Source organism: Pseudochaenichthys georgianus, chromosome 17 (genome assembly GCF_902827115.2).
Source record: "Pseudochaenichthys georgianus chromosome 17, fPseGeo1.2, whole genome shotgun sequence".
Classification (NCBI taxonomy): domain Eukaryota; kingdom Metazoa; phylum Chordata; class Actinopteri; order Perciformes; family Channichthyidae; genus Pseudochaenichthys; species Pseudochaenichthys georgianus.
The window spans coordinates 17,383,973-17,397,375 of record NC_047519.1 but is presented as its reverse complement, the minus strand read 5'-3'; the positions used below and the strand labels follow the sequence as shown (position 1 = coordinate 17,397,375).

At 38.3% G+C, this 13,403-nt stretch overlaps 1 protein-coding gene across 2 annotated transcripts in view; it reads right to left on the bottom strand.

Moving 5' to 3' along the window:
• The window catches only part of brinp2 (bone morphogenetic protein/retinoic acid inducible neural-specific 2), a 229,143-nt gene that overhangs the window by 34,638 nt on the left and 181,102 nt on the right, over positions 1–13,403 (bottom strand). For both annotated transcript variants that reach the window (XM_034105331.1, XM_071206358.1), the window contains exon 6: positions 10,378–10,614. In XM_034105331.1, coding sequence (XP_033961222.1) covers positions 10,378–10,614 — 237 coding nt within the window. The remainder of the gene's footprint in view (positions 1–10,377; positions 10,615–13,403) is intronic.

Below are 13,403 nucleotides of genomic sequence, written 5' to 3'. Positions count from 1 at the left end.
CACACTGTCCAATAATTTGCATCACTGTCTAAGCAATCAAGCACCACCTTCCCCAATGCAGATGTCTATTTCTCCCTCCTCAACTTTTCCCCACATCTCACCTCAACACAGCAACATACCCTCACAATAATCAACAACATCATAGCCAAACACTCACAGTCACTCGCCCTCCCAGAACACAAATTCAACACAGAAGAGGATCATCTCACTTAGACCACCACCAAACCCAATCGCTTATTCAGGAATCTGTGCAACCAACTCCAACTCAATTACATAAAACTACTTACACACAAACACCCACCCACCCACAGATTGGTAGACAAGTGCAAATTATTCTTAACCTGGAACATCAAACCCCAACCCTAACCCAAACCCATACCCTACTCCTGGGGAAAATAATCAGGTAATTTAGTTTGAAATGTATGTAGTGGCAAACTTTATTTTTCTGTTGCTTGGTGCAAGGCAGGTAGCTTTATAAAAAAAATAAAACTGCTGTGCTGAAAATGAATAATAAACATTTGATTAATTAATAAAATAAATATTTAGTGCAGCTTAAGGCGCACATTGGATATTGAAGGGTTTAGATTGCTTATTATTTAACAAATAAATATATAGTAAATATAACAGTTACATAGTATTTTAAATTATTTTAGATTACATATTATTTCAACAAATTAATAATGGAGCTTAGAATCCCCTGCCACCTGTGTTTACTGTCTTGCCCTTCTAAATCCTTAGCTCAAAGTGCACGTTTACCAATTACCCACCTCACGATAAACTCTCACAGGTTCAAAGCTCTGTCTGACTGCCTGGTTGAGCCACACATGTTCCCTGTGTAGTGAGAAACATCTCAAGTCCCTAACTGCCGCGGTTACCTGGTAAATGATGTATCCCCATAGCACCTCTACACAACTGTCTTAGTAATGCTTCACGTAGGTCGTCTCCAGGAAGTAAGGTGGGCGAAGCGATAAGAGTGTTCATTACACCAACAGAACCCCCGGAGGAAAGGATTGCACCTCCTTCATTACCTCTTATCTCTATCTCATGGAAAAGGGGGAGTTTTTCCTCAAGACATGGGGAGGAGTAGATGAAAATTAAATTGTAGAAGCTCTGTGTGTGTTTCCTTGTGTGTGTGAGTGTGTGTCCTACAGCGCAGGATCTCCTTTTATCCCCTGCTGTTAAAAAGGAACTCTTACAGACTGCTTTTTAAAACTTGATGCTTAATTTACTCTGCAATACATCCTTAAAGTATAGCTCTATGACATAACTTGCCCTTTTAGTTTCCTGTCTGAACTTCTTCTGTCTGGGTCCTCTTTTCTTTTGCTTGCCATTTCCTCCCCTTACTTTTATGTATTTCACTCTTCACCTACAGGCAATAGAATGTTTACATTCTACTGGAAATCCTCTGTCTTCTCATTTCCACCCTCCTCTCGCCTATTCTGTTCTGATTTACCCTTATGCTTCCTCTTCCTGTCCTCCCCTTTGCTCCCTCTTTCCCTATCTCATCTGGGATATTCTGCTTTCATCTTTCCTTCACTTTCCTGTTATCTCTTTCTCTTTTCCTTAATTGATTCTTCTCCCTCATTCCATCTCATCTTTGTGTTGAAGGATTAATAGCTACCAGGTTACACCCTGCAGAGCAAAGATGTCACATCCTCTCACCCGGAGCAAGTCCTGAGATGAACTGCCGCCAACTGCCTATTTATCATTCTGTGGCTCTATATGCCTGAATGTGGAATAAGTTAGGGAGGGAAAGATAATATTGAGCACAAATGATGAGCTGCTCTATTTCATAGCAGCTTTTCTTGCTTGTGTCCCCTACACTTGGCCTCAGGCTGTTTCGTTTCTGTTGAAAAATAAATACTATATCTTTGTCTGTCATTTTGCCTGTGTCTCTTTATATAATTCTCCATCCTCTCCATCCCCTCCCAACTAAAACTTCCTCCACATACATCTGTGCTGGTTAGCCAATACCAGCGGTCAAGTCATCTGGGAGATAATAATTGTTCCACCACAACACACAAACGAAGAAAGTGGCTGCCCACTCTTTCTGTACTTCTTCTCTTCAGACTTTCTCCCTCCATGCCTGTATATATGTTGTTGCTATAAGGAAGATGCAAGAGATCAAATACAGATCAATACAAGCCCTAAAGAGTCAGATACAAGGAAAAAACATCAAATAAGAGAGATGCAAATAGATTAAAATACACAACAAGAACATGATGGTAAGTACACCCTTAGAAACTGGATTATTTCCAGCAGTTACCAGTACAGTATGTCTCACAGTTTAATGGATTTTGAAGGAAACAACAGGTGTTGAAAGTGAGCTAGAAATCGTCACAGGAAACAAGAAGCTATACACACTAGTAAGACCCCTCTCAAATTAAAAGAAAAACACATGGCAATTTCAGATAATAGATCTCATTAGGTGTATGTGCATTACACCAACATGGTATAAAATGAAAAGAACAAACATACTGCAATTACGTTCCTCTATTATCCTCAAATACGCTAGTTTTCAACTTGCCTAATTAGCTGCGGCCTAATTAGCTGTGGCACATAACTGGAGCAGCATCTGGATTTTAGACGCTTAAAGAGGTGGTGAAGCAAGTGCATGACAGGGGCTTTTTTGCACATGAAAATGGAAAGGGCTCATCTTCAAGAGAGAATAATGATACACAGAAAATGCTGTGGTAATGAGGTTACCAACGTTACATTTTGCCTTGATGGTGGTGATTTATAAAAGGGCAGGGCTGAACACAAAAGGATGAGAAATCCTCCCCTGAGGCATTTTTACAATAAAGCCTGTCTTAGTTATAATGACAAAACCCCTTTACATTATGTTGACATTCAATATAAACTTATTTATACAAAGAAGCTTTTAACTAATCTGTATTTTTCCCTTTCAGTTAGTAATAGCCAGTATTCTTTTGTCAACTCTGATGCAAACCTCCGGCAGCTCATGCCTACAACGGAAGACTTCTAATCTTTTAGGCGACCACCCACTCAGTAGCTGAATAACCACAAGATGCGGTGAGGGCGACCTTCACCGACGGCTTCATCAAATCCATTAGAGGTAAATTAATGTTGAAATATGTGTGTGGTTGTATGTGTATGTGTATGTGTGTCTTGATGCCTTCGAGGAAAGTGATCAGGGAAGTTAGCCTGGCGGAGACCAGTACGATGTAAATTTGCTGTTTTTAGAATAATATTTATGGTGACTGAATAAACTAAAGTAAAGTAAAAATACAGATGGATGAACAACCCCAATAAAAAGGCCACTCTGCTTGTTACATCCTAAAGTAATACCGTAATCCAATTTTCATATAATCTTTTTTCATTGTAAACAAGAACTCACATTTTCAAAAGTTAAGGTTGTTCCTAAATTCAAGTAGAATCAGCATGAGCAAAGGTGAGACACAGGTGTTTAAATGCTATGCTGCCAAGTCAGATGATTTCATCAATAAAAAAAAATCCTATTCAAATGTAGAGAGAAGTCAATTCTATTAAAAAACAAAACTCCCACCTTTACCACCAAGTTCTAAATCAAGTGGCTGTTTAGCCTTAGGTCATTATGTTATCTGTTCAGCTTCCAACATACGCGTTGCTGCCACTGCATTTGTTTGAGAATGATTGTACAAGGACTTTTCCTGAAAATAGCAATTATAGCTGAGCAGCCAGCTCCATGAGTCAGTTCGCTCTTTAGCCTTTCACTGCTGATATTAAACACAAGGCCTTGAGGGCCAAAGATGTCAAGACTTCAATGGGGGAGGATAACTTGGATCTTTCTTTCTTATGTCCTATACATTCTACTGCAATAATACATAATATATTATTTACTGAATGTATTTATTCCAGCAAACACTTACTGCATAGTGCCCACGTTTAGACAATTGCCTCAGGTGGTTGCTCTGTATACACATGGATATAGCAGTGACCTTAAAAACGATATTGCTTATAGTTTATAGTGTTGCAAATGGTCCAACTTGTCAAAAATGCCAGAACAGCCAAAGGTATTCTTTTAATTATGTATTGCACAAAGGCATGTAAAGACAGGAACAAGCTCCTCTGAACTCTGAATTCTCAAAGTAATTTAAATTATTTTTGGAATACATCTTTATGCAGAAGACACTATTTGATGTGATACCATCTCTCCTTTAAAACACGTCAAAACGCTCTTGTAACTTTAAATTAGTATGTCATGCAAATACAACATCCATTCCCATTCTCACTGCCAACAGATATAATTTCAAAAGTGTCACATAAAAAAACAATTTTAGTTACTGTTTTAAAGGCAGCCCAAGCCATGGTTCTGTAAACACAGAAACAGTAGAAACGTAGAAAGTAGTTTTTTTAGATTAGGGAGATTTAATTTACATACAGTATATCTATATGTCCCCATTCTGAAGCCTTTAGATTCTGTTCACTATTCCACTGGGAACAGTCATTCTTTTTCTAAATGTAACCAGTGTATTCCCCATTTGGATTAACAAATTTACCCACGGTTTACATTAATTATGTGGCAATATTTGGCTCTGTTTTGGTGCCTTAATCCTGTACAGCAGTTGATATTTCTATTGATTTTCATACTTACATAAATCTTAATTTCCCCTTCTGTATTTCTATTTATAAAGTTAATATCAGATTGGTGAGCACCATTTTTCTCAGTCTGTTGTCCTTTTAGTGTTATACCATTGATATTGAAATCTCATTATCTTTAAGAGCGGCAGCTAACGGTAGCATATGGTCATCATACTTGACTGTTTGATAAAGAGATGTCAAGTTGAGTGCAGCAATTTCTTTGGATGGAATCATCAAGTGAATCATCCCTTATTCTTAATAATCCTTCCTTGTCTGTCAGTTTCATCGACAAAAAAATCGAATTAATTCCGATATTTTTTCCCCATGCTTTAAACAATTAAAATAAATTGGCAAGAGAAATAAAAAAGTCTAATTTAGTTTTTATTCTCAGGAGAAAGTGGTAAGCTTTGGGGAAATGTGGAATTAGTTATGCTTGCTGTACTAATCACTCAATGGATATTCTGGGTGAAAAGATCTCTCTTGGATAGACATTTCTGAACTGTAAAATCAAATTTGATTATTTGGCAATTGGTTTCTAAACATGCCATGTTTTAAATGCTCCCATTGTTCAGTGCCTGGCAAGATGAACATACTGGACTGTAATAAAACCCTTTATTCAGAGTCCAAGCACATGCTGCTTAACTTTGCTTTCACTACAAAGGTACTTTGAGATAATGTCAACAACAGCTGTAACAAACATGTGCCAGATGAAGGAATTTAGTATGGGATTCCTGCTAAAAAAGAAGAAAGAAAGAAGGAGGACCAGTCATAAAGAGAGGAACAAGGACAACAGAAAAAAGGAAGAAATGAAGAAAACACAAGGAAGACTGCCTGTGCCAAATGCAGTAGAATAAATGAGGGAAATGAAATGAGAAGGTAGAGGAAGAAGTGTTGCCAAATCTTGAGCTGAGGCAAAACTCATCTCTGGGAAAAAAATAATCCCCCTTTCTTTTGTTGTTTTGACAAATCCAGGAAGTGCTTGTTCTACATCTACACCGTGAGACGGCATGCTTTATGGCGGCAATACAGACGGAAATGGGCAGAGATTCAAAGCAGCGGGGTCCTGATAGTGTTGAGTGGAATGCATGCCAGGACTATTTGTATGTGATACCAAGTATCACACAGATTCCTGTTTAGCTTGCAGGGATGCCTTTTCATTAACATAATGGAGGAGAGACAATTAGACGATTTGTACTGCATCGTTTAACTAAAAGAGGAGCCACGCGATGCAGAACAGAGCAAGTTCTAGAAACTGTTGGAAGATTTGTACTAAGAGGGCGACATGTGTAAACATTTATGATCAGGATTTATGGATTCCTCCATAGTATACAGCTTCGAGCTATAGATGTATCCCTCAGAAAGGGAAACAAAAGGAAAGGACGACGAACAGTAAGATTTACACTTAAGTTTACTGTTCTAAACAATATTGATTGGCCTTTTGATGGGACAACACAAGTAATGTTTGGTAAGTGGTGCTGCCATACTTACATGCTCACAGTGACAATGCTATATTTGGTAGGACTTGATGCACATGGATGATAAAAAAACATTTCTGATAGCTTATGCTTAACGTTTAATGATACATCTCTCCCTCCTTTGGCCAACATTAATTATAGACAGCATGAGATTAAAGTATCTCTTCTGGAAATCACTAGTATGTTTCCACTTTCCTGACTCTGTCGTTCTCTCAGTGGAGAGTTAAAACTGCCTCATACCCACCCTCGGAGCCGGGAATTGGATCTCAATTACCGAGAAGCTCCGTCTAATGTTTCATGTATGAGTGACCTCATTAGTAACTTACACCCTCTCCTCACCTTCTGGAACATGTATGGTGGCTGAAAACTCACATTCCCCCTCATCGGCTGAGGTCATATCGCAAAGGTCTAGCATAATAGGCTTGGTTGTTGGATTAAACGTTTTTATTGATATGCAAATGTCCAACCAATCACAATCACAATTCGACTATCCTGTGAGTTGGTCTAGCATTGTGTAACCTATGGCTCAGGATGGTTAATTCATTCTGAAGCCATCCTTAGGGAAAATTGACTTATTGTTCAAAGTGATTCCTCTCCCATAAAGTAATAGAAAATCAATCCTCCTGACTGAATATATCCATGTATGCATCATTTTTTTACTTATTTGAATGGGACTAATTTATTCCTTAACTTATTTAAAATACCAAACGTTTTTTATCTGATGGTTTTGTTTACTTTTGTTGTTCACATTGGCTTTTGTTTAAGTGATTTAAAATTAAAAGATAATCCAACATCTTAAAAACATTTAACCATTTAACCTTTTCTAAAAGTCTCGGAAGAACATACTGTAAGAAAGTACTGACAGACTGACTTAGCTTTTGGTCTTTTCATGTTGCCTGTTTTTTGAAAATGATTTCATGGTACCGTACCATACGGTATAGTATGTTGGAAACCGTGACATCTGACCACTAAATATAAAGCTTAAAGGTCCAAAATGTCATACAAATAGTATAATGTCCATGTTCTGTCTGTTGAAACACCAACGGTAAAATAGTGGACTCAACTTATTCACACATTAAATCTTTTTTGTCCTCCTTCTGTCTCTGCGAAACACATGAACAATCTCTCTCGCACACATGCTATGCTCGCAGTTGTTTTCCCCTCGCCAAAATAAGTGTATCAGCCCATCACAGCAGATGAGATTCAGATGAACTTGCAGGCTCCCCCGGAAGCTAAAAAAACAAGGATGCAAAACATGGAACAGAGATAGTAAGACAGAGAATGGGGAAGCTCTGAAAGTCAAACAATATTTGCTGTGTAGATTGCCTTACTCTCACTTTGCCGTGTGTGAGTTTTGCTAAGTGTAAGAATGTGTATCCTTCATTAAAATTAGATACAACTTTGATGATGCCCTGGATACATGCCTGTGGGTGTACAGGGCACGCCTGTCTGCGCTGCCTGTCCTTGTGTGAGATTTACGGAGGAGCCTTTTATGATATTTTTTAACTCAAAGCTTACAAGCTTCTGAAATTACTGAAGGCCTAATTTTTCTTGACAAATAGCACAAAGTCAAGCTCCTGACAAAAACCATAAAGTCAGCGGTGCACGAAAAGCCTCGCAATTACAGGTCTTCCTCCTCTCTTTTCAAAACTCTGTTAGTGCATCTTTATAAAGATTGAATATGCAGCAAAAGAAAGCAACTCTGCAAAATCAGATGCTGTCAAAATGGGGCTAAGTGAATGCACAGAAAGCTGTTTATCTCCGTAATGTCACTCACAAAGCAATTTGGCAATGGCATCAGATGCACAATCCCCTGAATTCTGCAGGGAATTACAACACACTCAAAATGTCAGAGAAGTTGCCAAAAACCTGTCTTCAATTACAGCCGGCTTACACCTTCCAAGTCATTAGGAAGTGAGCAGGAGATGTAGCAAAAAAAGAAAAGGAAAGAAGCTTCAGCCAATTTAGGAAGTGACACCTGAATGTTCTGCATCATTGGCACAATTACATCACACACCTGTGTCTCGTTCGTTGTGATGAATAGATCTGATAAAGCAGCGGGATGGGTGAAAATCGATTTAAAAAGAGTGTGACTGTCTACCTAAGGAAGACTCTTCAGACTGATACTCAACTTTAACACTATAGGATTTAAACATATCCACACAGTACTATAATATGTCTAATAATGCAGTAGTTTCAAAAAGTACGCTGAAAACAGAAAGGCAAAATCCCAATAATCAGTTTTGTGTTCTTTAAAGGAAGTTGAGAAGATGCTGATTCCTCATTTATCTTTTCCTTAACTGTGAGATTTCAAAAGACAGCTCAGTGTAGCAACGATTCACACTACTGTGAAGTTATCCTCTTAATTTCACACAAGGGGAAAAGGCCTCCACACTTTCTCTGCATACATTTTTTTTCCCTAAGTATAGCTTTCATAAAAAAATTACTCAAACTTGTAATTCAGCTTTATCCCTTTTATACTAGTACATATGACCACTATCACTACTACTTTTCCTTCTTATCCTGCTAAGGCAAAATGATATCAGTATGAAGCGGGGACAACAGAATGAAGTGATGAAAAATTAAAAATATTCAAAAGAGAATCTTAGATTGTCCTTGAAGTGCTAGTATTTATTATGTACTTACAAGCAAAATCTGAAAGTTATATTAGTTTATAGTTTTTACACACTGTATAAACTGTGTTATTGAGAATAAACTGCATTCACCTTGGAGCTATAAATCAGTTTACAATTTTCCAACCAAAAAAATATTACTTTAAAAACATGATGGCGGAGTGTGGGGATTTTCACAAGGATGACAAACCTGGATTTTTGTAATTTTCTGCTTTAGTATTTAGGAGGTATTGGACTGTACAAGGCTTAGTTATCAGTACATTTGATCTGAACAGCCAGGGTGTATTCATGCTTCTTTGCTCTTGTTTAATTACTGCTGTTATTTGGAACAGCAAGGCTCCCACCCCCTCCATGCAGAGCGAAGATGAGGAAGATGAGGAGCACTTTCAGCCACAGACTCATCCATGTAACCCATCAAAAATACCTGCCCTTTATGTACACAAGACTTTCGCCGCATTTCTACCTGCACATTTCCATGTTTATATAATTAACCGTTATACATGTCTGTATATAATTACATTCACCTGCTCAAATTCAGAGTTTAACTTGTGTCATTTTTGTTATTTCGATTCATTCTATTACTACATGTTTATTCTTATTTTGTCTTATTTTGTATTATGTGAATGTTGTTCTTATTATCCCATGTGTAATACCAGTGTTTCTGTCTTATTCTGTTGCTGCTACGACCTTTGAATTTCCCCACGGGGCTAAATTAAGGTCCATCTTAACTTAACTTAAAAGCAACACAACAATTTGAATAGCAACAGAACATCTCCTTTAAGCTTGAACACTCCAAAAACGCCTTCTTACACCCACTAGACTAAATTCTCTCAAAAAGTTACTGAAAGATACAGTCCTGTGGACAAAAGCTGAACTATAGACAATGAAGTACTCTGTTTGAGTAGATTTCGTTAGAAACCGACTCCCAATGGCAGCCCGTGATTGGTCTATTTCACTCCAAAAACGCCTTCTTACACCCACTAGACTAGACCACCCAAATAGTAACGACCACTGACACTGCTCAGGTGTACAGTACACTTTTCCCGCTGACATTTTTAGAGCTTCCAGCCTTCTTAATCCCTAATACAACTGACAGACATGCAAAAATCATAGTACTGTAGTAACATATATACTTTTTGTTTTAATTTCAGTGCAGTTCAGTTACAGCTTGCATTGCCCAACGCATGTTTTGTTTCATCTGACAGCAGTGAAAGTGTCCCAAGACTGTGGTTCGGAACTGCTTAAGCTGTTGGTTTCATATAGCAAGTCTTTGATGGTACAGCAGAGAGACAGCCGTGAACAGTATTAAAACATTTCAAACAAATCTCTGTAAACTCATAGTTTAGAACATGTATTAGTAGTACTATTCCTACTTTAACCATACTTGGATAACTACTCTAATTCATACTCAAACACTACTCAGAGTGAGAGCTATCTTTATTTCAGGGTAGACTGTGGAGTATATGGGGCAGGATTTGTAATGGGAGGCAATAGAGAACATCATGGATTTTTGGTTTTTGGGATAGCCTGGAGGATTCCAGAATTCCTAAATTGAATTGATTAAAGGTTAATGCCTATCTTTGCCACTGTTGTATACACCCAAAAAAACCTCACATACCACATCCTTATTTCAGGTAGTGTCCACCTCATTGCCCTCCCTACTAGTTTCATATAATACCAGCCCATACCTGAATCCATGAAATCTTGGTTTAAGCCCTGCCAGGCCCCTTTGCTCTTCTCCAGGTTCGCCTCCATGACCTTGATGTCAGCGAAGGGACAGTTGCACTCTGGGAAGCGGGGCGAGCAGTGGCACCAGCAGTCGTTGTTGCGGCAGAGCAACTCGCCCTCTGAGTTGCATGCCACATAGCTGAGGGCTGCCTCCACAAAACGCTCACGCAGGAACTCTGGCAGGACATCTTGCAAGCCTGATAAAGAAAGAAGAAAAACATAGTAAGGTATTAGTTAATTTTCTTTGTTACAAGTTCTACTATGCTTCTATACATTATTTATTTTAAATCTGAGATGAATTAAAAACATATGGATAGGGTTTGTACATCAAATGAGCAACATTTGAAAGAAAAGTCTTGGCAAAGGATTTGTGATTGGCAACATAAATGATTTAAAGCAAAAAATAAATATTATATTTCTTTAAAAGTAACATTTACTGTAGCATTATCTGCTTGTCATCATTGCTTTTTGATGGAATTGTTTTAAAAGGCATCTTATTATAAAGTGCTACTGACAATATAAATGGATTGTCAATTATGGCATGTTCTAGAGGTCTATGACGCTATAATGACAGCTCTAATTCCAGCTTCTATATTACACCAGAAACAAAGAAGGCAGGAGAGAGAACAGTAATCCTGCCATGGGGTATATTTGAGTAGTTTTGCAAGCTTTCAGTGGAAACTGTCACCTAGTATGCAGTCATCATAAACAACCTACTGTTCCTTCCCACGTGTTCAGGTTGTTTTCTATCTGCTGGATTTCTTTATTTCCTCTTTTCTCAGATTCTTTATTTCTTAGTTGTACATGTGCATGAGGTGGGATTGAAATGTGTCCATCTTTTTTTTGTTTCAATGCAAAAGTATTGTAATAATTAAGGAGATTATGTCTCTAAAGCCTTTTATTTAGGATCAATACCTCATTAATCTGCAGAAAATTGCAAGAGAGAAACACTGAACTCTGCTCTTCCTGTAAATCACTTCAGTTTTTCCAAATGAAGCACTGTTTAAAAACGCTATACTCCACACACTAAAAATGAACATTGATGTTGCTAATGCATAGCTTAAGATGTGTAATGTAGACTACTTATTGAGGTAGAATCACACAAATAAATTCCCAATCTATTTCAAACACTGTCTTTCTTCACAGCGGGGTAAAATCACACTTCAAAATGTTGCTGCTGTCATTTATAAATAAAAAATACAGTAACCTCCTAATCATGCTGCCAGAGTTTCCTGACTACACAGTCGATTAAACCAAATCAAAGGCTGATGTGTGTTCGTAAAAGCACATAGTCATCTATTTGAAACCAACAGGCGGCCTTCAGAATTCATCTGATGGTGCATGTGTGCCTCTCTGTCTAATAGTTATACAATTTGTTATGTCAAAAGATTCCTCTCTCCTCACTTCACAATCTTAGTCTGGATGAATTTCAACAGCCAAGTCAATCCTGCTTTGCCCTGGTATGAATATGCATGTCTCTTCTTTGGTATGTATCCTTTAAATGGCTTGGAAAGAGATGTAAGGAGTAATCTTTTCAAAATGCCATGCTTTGGCAGGTGCATTGAGGTGAAGTATAATGATCGCAATGAGAAATCACAGCATGTGTTTTGTTTTTTCATTATGCGTACAATGCAAAGCCTATAAATTAACTGTCTTAGGGCCGTTCTCCCAACTACCTACTGTGTCAGAACTGCTTGGGTTTTCTATATGACGCAGAGCTGGGAGAGTTTAATATGACATATTTACTTGATCACAGTTTCAAGTAAAGTTAAGCCAATCAGCTAAACATCAACCCTGAACATCATACGATATGCTGCACATAGGGGCATGGTGATTGGGAAAGTATTCTCCCTAACTGAATAGATGTTACGCCTCCATGTTGCTACTTCCTTTGTATTGCAGTATGATTTATAGCCTTCTTAAATTGAATTATAATTAATCTTGATTGGTGTCACTTTATTAATTATGTACTGCTCTGTGGAGGGAGTATTAAGACAACCCTTTAATCACTCGTTGAATCCATCACTCATCAATCCGCCATACTGTAATGGTTCCAGGCACAGAGATGTGGATTCGCAAGAGGTACTCAGAGGTAAAGTACTTGAAAGCAATCAATCGTTTACTTTGAGCTCAAAGCACAGTTCTGCGACAGGTAATCTGTCAAAGAGGGTAAAGTAAGCAGTCAAGGGCCAGACAGGCGAAACCGAGAAAAGGTTGTGGTCAGCATCAGAGGGGCAAGGAAAAAGGAACTAAGGTTGGTTTGCAAGGGTTGCATAATGCATTAGGGTAGGGTCAGGATTAGGGTTATAAGAAGACGACACCAATCATGAGTGACCTTAGTTATTCTGAAATTAGCTAATCTTTTGCCAAATAACCAGTATTTGTGTTGCTTAAACATTTAACACTAGAACCGCCAACGGGTACATTTTAATAATAATAATAATAATAATTCCTTACATTTATTATAGCGCATTTATCAATGACTCAAAGCGCTTTACATATACACACATTGCACATCATACATGCAATGGTCAGAAACTGTGGACAATACCCACAGGAGCAAGTTCAGGTGAAGGGTCTTGCCCAAGGACCCACCGGCTTTACAGACGCAGCAGCGGCGGGTTTCACCCCTTGATCTGATGATCATTGCACAGCGCACTGCGCCACACCGTCCATCTTCACGCCTCGAGGTCATCGAGGCGCTTTTACAAGTATACATTGGTATTATACATGTACTGTGGACAATACCCACAGGAGCAAATCCGGGTGAAGTGTCTTGCCCAAGGACACAACGGCCTGACGCAGTGGCAGCGGGAGCGGGTTTCCACTGCGCCACCCGTCCCTTTTACCCGCAGCTGTTTCTTGATTATATGTAACTTTTTTTCAATAAAATATTCAAGTCTCCCAGTCCATGATTTTTCTGAAAGTGTGTTATGTAGCACCCTCTGTTGTTAAAAATTGTCAATATGAAGTCAGATTGAAAAAA